Source organism: Pleurodeles waltl, chromosome 10 (assembly GCF_031143425.1).
Source record: "Pleurodeles waltl isolate 20211129_DDA chromosome 10, aPleWal1.hap1.20221129, whole genome shotgun sequence".
Taxonomy (NCBI): domain Eukaryota; kingdom Metazoa; phylum Chordata; class Amphibia; order Caudata; family Salamandridae; genus Pleurodeles; species Pleurodeles waltl.
In genome coordinates this window covers 333,212,809-333,225,582 of record NC_090449.1, presented here as the reverse complement: position 1 = coordinate 333,225,582, position 12,774 = coordinate 333,212,809, and the positions used below count along the sequence as shown (strand labels likewise).

Here is a 12,774-nt window from a genome sequence, read left to right as displayed (position 1 = left end):
TCACTTTCAATAGTTCCTGGGCTTCCCTTTAAAAAATCCCTTTATGTCATTCGTAAATGCTTTACGTTTGTCCTGCCTTTAGGATGCTTTTGTTACTCGTTGCAGACTGCCCCTGTTACATGGATTATTGCACGATTGCCTATATACTTCGGCACGGGCAAACTTTTTTTTTCTCCTGTCTCTCCCCCTTGTGCTGCATGGCGGCCATGGCGCTCACAGAGCGAACAGACACAACAGCCTGAACTCCATTGGCGGTATTGGAACTCTGGTCACATTGTTCACAGTTACCTAATCAGTCATTTCTTGTGGCTCTCTCTTTAAAACACTTGAACTTGGTAAATGCTTTAGTAAAACAGAAATCCTCAAAGTGAAAACGCCTCTCCTGGCACAGCGGGAGAGCTGATACTACAATATTCACCGCACTCAGGAAACTCGCCCCATACTGCTTTGCGGGGCTTTACTTTAAAAAAAACATTTTTGCTCATAACTCAGCCAATGGTGGTCCTAGGACAATGGGGCCACCACCAAAACATTCAGCAGGACACACTCTTTCTGTCTATGTCATCTCTGTGTCCCCATCCTAGGTTAGTGGGGACACCAAAATAATAACCCCTCCCACCATTCAGTGTCCTTTAAGCTTTCCCATGGGTAGAACTTTGATGTATGCCTGAGAAGTTCTGTTTTAAACCCATTGCTTGTAATATCATTTCAGTAGGCCTGCTAGTACTAAATAAAACCTCTAGGGGTTAAGTATATGGTTATACTGCATTACTTTCTTTTGTTTTTTTCATGGGGTTATGCATTCTAAAGGCTAACAATATGGTTACATGACCATGTTTCTTACAAGTGATATTTTTGTTACAGTGCCCTCTAGTGCTGTTTTGAGCATTACAGGCTAACGCTAAAAGATTTTTCTGATAAAGGTTTATATGAGAATTGTATATGTTTTAATAATTCCTCCATGTTACAATTATGACCATGATTTAGTCCAACTTAACATTCTTATTACACTATAACTGTCTGAACACTCTTGTTATGTTTGAGTGACCCTTCTAGTTTTTTCTACCCTGTGGCTGTCTTGTGTTTTTTGGGGAGGATTTGTGTTATCCAGCTATAAACTCTGATGGTGGGGTGGCGAAAGTGTTATTCTATTGGAATTCTATGTCAGGACCGGAGGCGAGGATTATGCACAATCTTTCTTCACTTTTTATTAATAGCAGGTTCAAAGTTCAACAAAGAAAACTACAATGCCCATGAGACCCATTCCCATGGCAACCAATGTCCAATCACCCTGCCATCCGACTGTATGTATAAATATCCCCAGGCGATGACGTTCTTCCTCTTTCTTCACTGCTCTCTGATTCAGATAAGTCCCCTTCTCTGTCTCTGAGTTGTAGAGTTGTTAAGATGATTTACTGTTGGTATTAATTTCTTGAATCTCTCTGTTAGATCGCGCGCGAGAGTGTATTGTGCTAGTTGCTTGGCAACTACACACGCAGTAGGCTTTTCCAGCCCGAGCGCGATCGATATTTCGATACCGGTCGGGTTTACCAGAGGGCGCTCTTTCGTGCGCTTCAGTGTTCCCGAGCGTTTTTCCTCAGCGTTCGAGTCGCGTTTGCGCTCGGACGCCTAGGAATAAACGCGTTGGGCTTAAAGTGAGTCCCTGCTCACTTTGAGCCCTACCAACCCCTGCAGACACCGAGTGATGGTGTATTTTCCACTGGGGCCTCTCTTGGGACGCATGTAATGCGCGTGAAGGCCCGCCCTTCAGTGCAAAGTTTTTCTGTTACCGCAGGAGTGCGGGGGGGGCTGCCCTATAAAGTAAAAAGGGTGTTTTTTTCCTGCAATCTCCCCTACTACAGGGAGTGCAGAATTATTAGGCAAGTTGTATTTTTGAGGATTAATTTTATTATTGAACAACAACCATGTTCTCAATGAACCCAAAAAACTCATAAATATCAAACCTAAAAATTTTTGGAAGTAGTTTTTAGTTTGTTTTTAGTTTTAGCTATGTTAGGGGGATATCTGTGTGTGCAGGTGACTATTACTGTGCATAATTATTAGGCAACTTAACAAAAAACAAATATATACCCATTTCAATTATTTATTATTACCAGTGAAACCAATATAACATCTCAACATTCACAAATATACATTTCTGACATTCAAAAACAAAACAAAAACAAATCAGTGACCAATATAGCCACCTTTCTTTGCAAGGACACTCAAAAGCCTGCCATCCATGGATTCTGTCAGTGTTTTGATCTGTTCACCATCAACATTGCGTGCAGCAGCAACCACAGCCTCCCAGACACTGTTCAGAGAGGTGTACTGTTTTCCCTCCTTGTAAATCTCACATTTGATGATGGACCACAGGTTCTCAATGGGGTTCAGATCAGGTGAACAAGGAGGCCATGTCATTAGATTTCCTTCTTTTATACCCTTTCTTGCCAGCCACGCTGTGGAGTACTTGGACGCGTGTGATGGAGCATTGTCCTGCATGAAAATCATGTTTTTCTTGAAGGATGCAGACTTCTTCCTGTACCACTGCTTGAAGAAGGTGTCTTCCAGGAACTGGCAGTAGGACTGGGAGTTGAGCTTGACTCCATCCTCAACCCGAAAAGGCCCCACAAGCTCATCTTTGATGATACCAGCCCAAACCAGTACTCCACCTCCACCTTGCTGGCATCTGAGTCGGACTGGAGCTCTCTGCCCTTTACCAATCCAGCCACGGGCCCATCCATCTGGCCCATCAAGACTCACTCTCATTTCATCAGTCCATAAAACCTTAGAAAAATCAGTCTTGAGATATTTCTTGGCCCAGTCTTGACGTTTCAGCTTGTGTGTCTTGTTCAGTGGTGGTCGTCTTTCAGCCTTTCTTACCTTGGCCATGTCTCTGAGTATTGCACACCTTGTGCTTTTGGGCACTCCAGTGATGTTGCAGCTCTGAAATATGGCCAAACTGGTGGCAAGTGGCATCGTGGCAGCTGCACGCTTGACTTTTCTCAGTTCATGGGCAGTTATTTTGCGCCTTGGTTTTTCCACACGCTTCTTGCGACCCTGTTGACTATTTTGAATGAAACGCTTGATTGTTCGATGATCACGCTTCAGAAGCTTTGCAATTTTAAGAGTGCTGCATCCCTCTGCAAGATATCTTTCTATTTTTGACTTTTCTGAGCCTGTCAAGTCCTTCTTTTGACCCATTTTGCCAAAGGAAAGGAAGTTGCCTAATAATTATGCACACCTGATATAGGGTGTTGATGTCATTAGACCACACCCCTTCTCATTACAGAGATGCACATCACCTAATATGCTTAATTGGTAGTAGGCTTTCGAGCCTATACAGCTTGGAGTAAGACAACATGCATGAAGAGGATGATGTGGTCAAAATACTCATTTGCCTAATAATTCTGCACTCCCTGTAGTCCCTCATGCAGACCCCACATGAGCGTGATGCTTTCCCCGCCCTGTCCCCAGGGGAGGGCTCATCTCAGAGGGCCTTGGCTCTCGAGGTGGACCTCCTGCTGACGCAGGCTATCAATAGGGCATTGGGGCCCTTGAAAGACAGCGTGGCCAGACTATCGGACCGCGTGTTTAAGGGGACGGGGATGGGGGTGACGGAGACTGACCTACAGGGAGAGGCAGTCCCCAAGAAATGCTGCATGCTTGTCGCGGGGCACCTGGAAGGATTCGGTAGTCTGACTGAAGCCTTCCGTAAGTGTGCGCGCACGCTAAAGCAGACACCCTTCCGGGAGGGGTCTGAGCCCGGAGAGACCGGTGAAGTGGTTCACATCAGATCGGACCCGGATCAGGGTTCCCCTAAGCGGGTCGTGAGGGACACGGACGGGGATTCTTCCTCTGAGGAAGATCAGGAAGCGGGGCGTCCTTAGCGCCCGTCTTCTAATTTATCAGACCTGCCTGAGACTGAGGACTCAGATTCGGAAATGTTCCACCCAGAGGACTTATATCACCCCGCTCTTCGGAGTGGCATCCAGATAAGAAAGTGGCGGATTATGTGGCCAGCAAAATCCGCCAGCCCCTGGAGAAGGAGGTTTGGGCTAGGTTACGGGCAGAATGCCCGCGCCCGACTCTGCCAGATCGAGTGGCTGCTACCCCTGATCTGGATCCCAAGATGTGTACTTTCTTCGGGAAGTACATCAAGGACCCGAAGAAGGGTATTGATCGTTCCTGGAGGGGATGCCAGGATAAGTTACTGGATGTCCTGGGTACCTCACGCAGATCATCCAGCTTGCCGAACGGGCTAAATGGTCCAATACTCCCATGCCCACAGATATTGTGGCGGGGTGGGCCCAAAGGGCGGTCTGCTTGCTAGGGAACGCAAATTGCGCTCTCTCTGCAGAGAGGAGACGATTCTTACTTATTAAAATAGACCCTAAGTTAGGAGAACTCTCCAACTCAGAGGCGGGGACGGTGGCCCAGGGGAACTTGTTTGGAGATCCTTTCTTAAAGGAATTGAGCAAGTTCGTGGCGACCTTCTCTGCGCTCGATAAGGCGCAGAGCTCAATTAAGAAAATCTTTCCTAGAAAGGTTTTCGGCGGGGCCGGACGAGGCAGGGGCCGCTCTTCCGGCCGTGCATTCCAGCAAGGCCCCACTCCCTACCCACCGCGAAACAACGGATGGAGGGATGGCCGACAAGGTACCTTCTTCCCCAACCGGGGTAGAGGGAATTCCAAGAGGACCGCCCGTGGTGGAGCTAACGCCCCCGGAGGCGTTAACGGTGAGTGTTACCCTTTTTTCCCCTCGCATTCTAGGAGGGAGGTTGCGGCTCTTTGCCCACAAGTGGGCCACCATAACGTCAGACGCTTGGGTGTTGCAGACGATCACGGGGTTCCACATAGAATTTTTGGGGACTCCAGTTCAGGACTCTCCTCCACGGCCCTTGGTCTTCTCCGATGCAGACGATGGAGGAAGAAGGTAAATTGAAGTGCTTTAGTTATATCCAGGGCCACTGGAATTATATGGCAGGAAAATACGAAATTATGAGGCAGGGTTGACCAATTCATGTGACAAGAAAATTCCAGTTATTAATTTACAATGCCAACAGCTCTAATTCAAGCAAATGTGAGACCTATTGCATTGCAAATGCTTGTTGGAGGCTGTAAGGAGCCGATGTCCATAAAAGTCGTGAAAACACCCCAGGACATCGAGTTGGATAAAACAATGTAACAATACATCTTAATTACTAAAGACAAAAAAACAAGTAACTACCAATAGTTATGCCTTAAGCGTGTTAATGCATGAAAAGCAAGAATGTAGAAATGCCGTCTACATGCTTTATCATATTCGAGACGACCCTACTCGCTTTGCCAATGCTTCTTTGTGAAGCTGAAAGAGAGACTGATAAGCTCAGCGTTAAAAAGCAAGGAGTTATTAGTAACGTACACTTTTTGCAGCTTTGCCTCTGCTGGTCTACGCACACGCTGCCCGTTGTCTTCAAGATCACACTTATAAATCAAATTCACTGGCCTTTCTCTAATTCCACGTTGTACTAGTGTTCGATTTACGCTCATTTTATGACGACCTTGAATGCACTCTTTTGCGCATGCTCTACAACGGGTTACTTATTAAGGCGAGATAAAAGTATTTCATTTCTGCGCATGCTCATTAATGCAGAGTGTGAGCTGAGACTGACGGAACACCCGAAAGAGTAGTGGCTTGCCTGCGCACTAGCTCTGTGGTTCCAGGGTTTTCTGAGCATGCTTTTGTAGTTAGTGAATCTTGTTTAGAATCCGTGATAGATCAGGAACCGTGGTCTCTAGGCTCCGTTTAGGTTTTTGGTTGGGTTCCCTAGACGCTGATGTGACCGGTGCATATTAGTAAGTGCAGGTCTGGTCAATGAAGATAATTTGCGCCGTTGTTCCCTAAGTACAAGTCTACAAGGAGGGAAATGTCCCATCAGGAAACAGAGAAGGTAAGGTGTTGCCCAGGAGGTTGCCTTATAAAGGGCCAGCCACAGCACATCGTTTGTCTTAGCACAAAATGTGCACCTAATACCAGTGCTGCATGCCACGTCTGAGTGTTGCTTTCACAATGGATCCTCGTCTGGCAGCCATGGCTTATTTGGCGGCTCTGTTTCCTCTCCTGGCTTGATACAGTGGCAGCAAATGAATGCAAGGGCCTGTTGCTTTAGGGCTAGGTGGTGTGAGGCTCTGCGTCAACAGGTGGCTGAATGAGAGTGGTTTGGTAGCGGAATTTATTCGAAATTCTTTCTCCTCTGTCAGTTTACAGAGGACTGGGGAAGGGAGAAGTCAGTCACGGTTGTAAACCAACCTGAAGGAGAAAACTAATAGATATATACCATTTTACATTTTACCTAATACCTTCTGCACCACTATCTGGTGTCAGAACGTTAAGAGATAGGTGAAAAAGGTGTGATATGTGTATTATAGCTTAGTACTTGGACCAGCTAGAGAAGTGTTGGAAATGGCCCTTTTTGCAGGGTTATCCCCAAACGTTTTTGCCTTCTTCCTATTTTTCAGGTCTGTTTTTGCTGGTTTATTGTCTCTGTGGACTTTATCACTGCTAATAAGTGCTAAAGTGCAGGTGCTCCCTAGGTAAATTGTACTGTTGATTGGTTTATCCATGATTGGCATATTTGATTTACTGGTAAGTCCCTAGTAAAGTGCACCAAATGTGCTCATGGCCTGTAAATCAAATGCTACTAGTGGGCCTGCAGCCCTGATTATGCCGCTCACATAACTAGCCCTGTAAACATGGCTCAGACCTGCTACTGCAGTGTCTGTGTGTGCAGTTTTAAACTGCCAATTTGACCTGGCAAGTGTACCCACTTGCCAGGCCCAAACCTTCCCCTTAAGTATATGTAAGGCACCCCTAAGGTAGGCCCTTGGTAGCCCCATGGGCAGGGTGCAGTGTATTTAAAAGGTAGGACATGTACTGGTGTGTTTTACATGTCCTAGCAGTGGAATACTGCCAAATTCTGGTTTCACTGTTGCAAGGCCTATCTCCCTCGTTGGTTAACATGGGGGCTGTCTTTAAATAACTTTAAAGCGCAGATTCACTTTGAGGGCAACTAGAAATATGGACAAGGAAGGATCTTGCAAACACTTGAGATTTTGCTTTGAAGTTTGACAACTTCAGAGGAAGAAAGGGGTATATGAAGAGGACCCAAAGCCCCAGACTTTTAGAATCTTTCTGGAATCAAGAGGAACCTCTACCAAGGAGAAGAGCTGGAGGAGCAGTACTGTCCCTTTGCTGTGTTGCTTTGCTGGACTGGCCTGCAGTTGCTGCTTCTGTCTGAAAAGAGTGCTAAGGGTGAACTTTGCGGTATGTCCTACTTGAGAAACTTTTCCAAGGGCTTGGAGTACAGCATGCCTTCTGTTGGAAGTTTTAGAGACACCAAAGACTTCAGTTTCCTCGACCTGCAGCACTGGGAACTGAGTGTTTTGTGCTGTTAAAGAGGAGAAACCACAGCGCCGCCACCAAAGAAGCCGCTAGCCTGCACCGTGACCTGCTGATGCTGCACGGAGTCGCATTGCCCTGCTTCGCACCGCGACCCTAGTCTCAACAATGCCGTCATCGGACGACTTCAATGAGCCGCTGCTCGCACCACGACCTGTGGGCCCCACACTCTAGCATTGCCTGCTCACACCGCAGTCTGGGCATCCCCGACGACGATGTTCCTGCTGACACCAGCGCCGCTGCCTGCACCGTGGCCTGTGGACACTGCTCGTGAGGTACACGAAGCACCGTCCCGTCCTGCACCGCACCCCGAGCCCACTGACGTCCGCATCATCGACTCCAGTGTCGTCACCAGGCATTCTGCCTGCACCGTGGCCTGTGGACACCACTTGTGACATTCACGAAGCACTGTCCCGTCACTCACTGCTGGCTTGGGACTGCAGATGACAGCACTTCAGCAAAGCTGCCGCCACTGCCTGCACTTTCACCTGGTGACAACGCCCGTTGCACCGCACCTGCCTCGCCCGCTTCACACTGCACCCCTGGTCTCACCGAGCCGCTGCCTGCAGCGTGACCGGTGGGTAGCACACGTCATACCGCAGCCCTGACACCATTAACGCCAGCACTCCTGACTTCATCAGCCCGGAGATCCACAAGGGGTGTGACTTCAAGGGCCCACCGACTCCCACACCGCAACACCAGTGATGCCGTTCTCCGGAACTCTTTGCGAGGGTCACGACGCCCTGCAATTCCAAAGGTACTGGTTGCAGGTTTCCCCAACACCGTAGCTGGTCCGAGATGCTGCGGCTGGCCTGAACTGTTGGTTTTGTTTATCACGACGCCGTGATAGCACCAGGTGGAGCTATCAACTTCAAGGAACTGTAATTTTGAGTAAATCTTGCAGAATTCATATATTGATTACTGTATTTTGAATTTCTATGGTATTTGGGCTTGTTTTATATAAATAAATATTGGCTATTTTTCTAAAACTGATGTGTCCTTTTGTAGTGTCTTTATTTGTTACTATGTGTAATGTGCAAATGCTTTACACACTGCTTCTGAGATAAGTCTGACTGCTCGTGCCAAGATACCAAGGGGGTGAACAGGAGTTATCTGAGCAGGTATCTCCCTTATCCTGACTAGAGTGAGGGTCTCTACTCGGACAGGGTGCAAACCGACTGCAACTAGAGACCCCATTTCTAACAAGAAGCATGCAAATGTCTTGCATAACGGGCAGAGTTTAGTTGTTGTGGCATGTAATGTTCCATCTCTGTTTGCTAATGGTATGAAATAGTTCAATTTCCTAATATACCGTTTTGTGGCCATATGTTTGTTGCACCTCATTTTAGCATATCACTGAGTTATTATTTAGTCAGTGTTAGATTTCACACAACCCATTACAAAAATGTCTTTCATTGGGCCTCATTCCTGCAGGAAATGTAAACATCGATCAATAAATATGTTTTGCAGGAAATGTAAACATCGATCAGTAAAAAATGTTTTGCAGCAGGCCATAGCCAAACGTTTTCTTTCCTTTGAAAACAAGAAAGTGAACACATGACATTGTGAACATCATAAACACCAAATGTATGTTTTGTGAGTCTACAAGCTTGAAGTGATCAGCAACTGTGAACATGATAATATGTCATTCAAGCACTTGGTTACAGTCTAAGGTGGATTTGCAATATTACAAAACCAGAAACACATTTCAGAGTAATAGCTAAATCAGGAAATACTGGATTATTCATTGTTGTGCATTTTTGTAATATAGTTAACACTGTGAACATAATTTCACCTTTGCCACTGGCAATTTATGAATTGTTATAATAGACATCTTCATGATTACCTAAAACTCTTATAGGTAACGTTCATCCATATGTGCACATTATGTATGCAACCTGTTGGTTGGTCCCTTATCTCTATACATGTTTAACATGTGTGCATAAGTACATCATGAAGTTCCTCTGCTCCAAAATGCCCCTCGATACCATTATTCTTTACTTAAGTAAAAATACATTTGCAGCTAGAGCATGTTCGTGCATGGAAGTAGATAAGGAAGAAACAAAAAATGTGTTCAGCAACTTGGGCACAAACATCTCATTTTAGCTATTACCTCTTATCTCTATCGTCAGATAGCTTTCTGCCCCTTAAACACTAAAATTCTTTACATAGATATGCACAAATGCCTTTCTATGTTTTATAAACTGTTCTCAAACTCGACCATGTTAATCGTTACCAGGCTCCGTTTTTTTTCTTTCATTCTGGTATCTTTTCGGGAAAAAAACAAATAAGAGAAAGCAAAAAAAAAGTGGATAAGTGATGGCATATTTAACCCTTCTTGAACATTACCCTGGTCTTATACCGCACTACAATGTGTCTCATTGCATGATATGTATAAGTTGTCGATTCCTCATGATACAGATATCTCTTCCAAATTATTTTAAGGGTCCTAATATGTATATATTTGTCTTCATGTACTTACCAAGAATCATCTTTCAGGAACGTAGAGATTGTTGTCGCAAGCCTTAACTGATCACACAATTACTTGTTCGAAAATCTGTTAAAAATTGACCATTCGATATATCCAGCAAAAGATAGCCTAGGTTTTCTGTTACCAAGCAGGAGGGTATTAAGAAACTAAAATAGACCTATTATGCCCTGAAGAAGTTATTAAATCACAAAACACTATAATCTAGGTTTTTATTGGATGTGATCCTAGAAACCAATTATTGGAACTATGGATGTTGCTATATTTGGAGTACAACAATAGAACTGTCATCAATTGAATTGTCCATGTGTACACCTATGTTTGGAGTCAGTGTCTTTGCTTTGATTGTATTATCTTGCTATATACGTGTTGGAACTGGTATCTTTAAGGTGGTCTTACCCCAGACTTTTTGCCATTACCTCCTGTTTTGTTGCTGTATCTTTTTGTGGACCTTAGGACTCTGAGCACTTTACCACTGCTATCCAGTGCTAGAGTGCATGTGCTTTCTCCCTAAAACATTGTAACATAGGTGTATCCACAATTGGCATATTTAATTTACATGTAAGTCCCTTGTAAAGCGGTATACATAAACCCAGAGCCTGTAAATTGAATGCTACTAGTGGGCCTGCAGCACTGATTGTGACATCCACTTAAGTAGATCTGTAAACACGTCTCAGGCCTGCTACTGCAGAGCCTGTGTGTGCATTCTTACTGCCATCCTGACTTGGCACTTAAAACCTCTTGCCAAGTCCAGATTTCTCCTTTTCCTACATATAAGTCACCCTTAATGTAGGCCCTAAGTAGCCCATAGGGAAGGTTGCCATGTAAGCAAAAGGCAGGACATATACTTTTAAGTTCTCATGTTCTGGTAATGAAAAACTCCCCAAAGTTGTTTTTCATCACTGTGAGGCCTGCCCCTCTCATAGGCCAGCATTGTGAATTCCTTATAATACCTTTAAGCTGTAATTCCTGACCTGAGAGGAGTAGCTGCATCATGTTTAGTACCTTTGGAATGGTAATAATAAAACCTCTTTACTGGTAAAGTCAGATTTATTATTACCATTTTAGAAATGCCACTTTTAGAAAATAAGCTATTCTCTGCACTTGCTGCCTTGTGTGCCCACATCCGATCTCCAATACATTTCTGGCTTGGGCTAGGTGACAGCTGCACTTGCACAATCCCTTCAGACACCCACAACATAGGGTACCTGACTGCATCTGCATATTGATGGTTCTTCCTGGGGATGAGACTGGGAAGGGCTCACACCTATCCCTCAATGGGTAGTGTCTAGAGTCCACACAAAGGGACTGATTACCTCCCACTGATTGTCTAGATCCAAGGCTGACCTTAAAGGGAACCTGTGCACTTCACAAGAACTCTTTGTAGTCACCTCCCACATCAAATGCACGTTCCAGTTTAGGTAATGGGTCCTTGACCCCCTAAATTTAGTACACTGGTGTGTGCCAGGATTGCCATCCTGCCAGGATTGACTGCTCTCGGGAACTGCTGCCCTGCTTTTCTGTGCTGCCCTGCTGATCTCTGCCGGGTAAGCCAAGACTCGTCCTCCTAGTGGCCCTGCTTCCTTTTACCACTTGTCTTCAATTTCAACTCAAGCAGCTTTTGCCAAACTTTGCTGCTCGCATCTGTAACCTGCCCAGAGTGGCCCTTTCTTTTACTGCTCGTCTTTTGATCTTAACCTGAGTGGCTTTTGCAGACCTCACCATTCACACCTGTGACTTGCCTGAGAGTCCCTGCGTTTTTGTTTCCTTTTTTGTCGCTTACTTTCAGCATCAACCGAGAGGCTTTTGCCCAGCTTCGTCGCTCACATCTGTGACCTGCTTGGAGTAGCTCTTCTTTCCTTTGCCGTTCACCTTCAGCTTCAGCCTGAGCAGCTTCTGCCCAGCTTTGCTGCTCATGTCTGTGTCCTGCCTATAGCGGCCCTTCTGCTTCAAACAGAGCAGGTTTTGCCCAGCACCAAAACTCGTATCTGTGACCTGTCTGGAGCGACCAGGCTTTCCTTTGCTGCTCACCTTCAACTTCAACCCAAACGGCTCTTGCCAAACCTTGCAGTTCGCGCACCTGTAACCTTCCTGGAACGGGCCCGCTTTCTGTTGCTGCTTGCCTTGGACTGCAACTCAAGCGGCTCTGTCCAGCATAGCTACACCCCTATCCCAGAGAGGAGCACAACCAAGGACATTGCACACCTATGCCGAGAAGTCCCCGGCACCAACCCTTTGATCTTTTACCTTCTGCACATTCATCTTAATATTTTTGAATCTACAAAGCCAATACTTCACTATTTGTGAATTGGACCTGTATTGTGCAAAACTTAAAAGTAACCAGATGAACAAGCTTTATTTTTCTATATCCGTGTGAAGTCTTTTTAGGTTGAGTGTAAGCGTTCAACCTCATGTATACTTTTAGTATACTTCTTATGGCTTAAAGCAATTTCATTTGCTGGTTGAAGTGTCCTTCAAAAATTCTTGCTCGCTAGCGGTCAGGTCTCCCTCTTTCTCCCTCCTTTTTCAGTTTCAGAGCAGTGACCAACTACTGTATTATTCCACTTTGATTTCTTTATCTGTTGCTGTGACAGACTACTTTGACACTTCTTTGATGCTCCCTTTTCACTGTGCGTGTTTTCGGCTAGTAGCTGCCTGCGTTTTTTTCTTTTGCAGCATTCCGTTCCTCCCACCTCCTCCCATGTCGCTGACATTTGTTTTGGCTTTATTCCAGTGCTATCCTCACCTCCTGGCTCCTAAAACTTATTTTACAAAAGAAAAACCCTTTTGTTTAGCTCACTGCTCACGAAAGTCACAGTATGCTTTTTCTGGTATGATGTAGTGAA

At 45.4% G+C, this 12,774-nt stretch overlaps 1 protein-coding gene across 3 annotated transcripts in view; it reads left to right on the top strand.

Annotated features, from left to right (window-relative positions):
* Positions 1-5,731: 5,731 nt before the first annotated feature.
* LOC138261516 (zinc finger protein 777-like) overlaps positions 5,732-12,774 on the top strand; it is a 288,066-nt gene continuing 281,023 nt past the window's right edge. For 2 of the 3 annotated variants that reach the window (XM_069210523.1, XM_069210522.1), the window contains exon 1: positions 5,732-5,932. In XM_069210523.1, coding sequence (XP_069066624.1) covers positions 5,909-5,932 — 24 coding nt within the window. In that variant the 5' untranslated portion in view covers positions 5,732-5,908. The remainder of the gene's footprint in view (positions 5,933-12,774) is intronic. The other variant, XM_069210521.1, reaches the window with a different exon arrangement.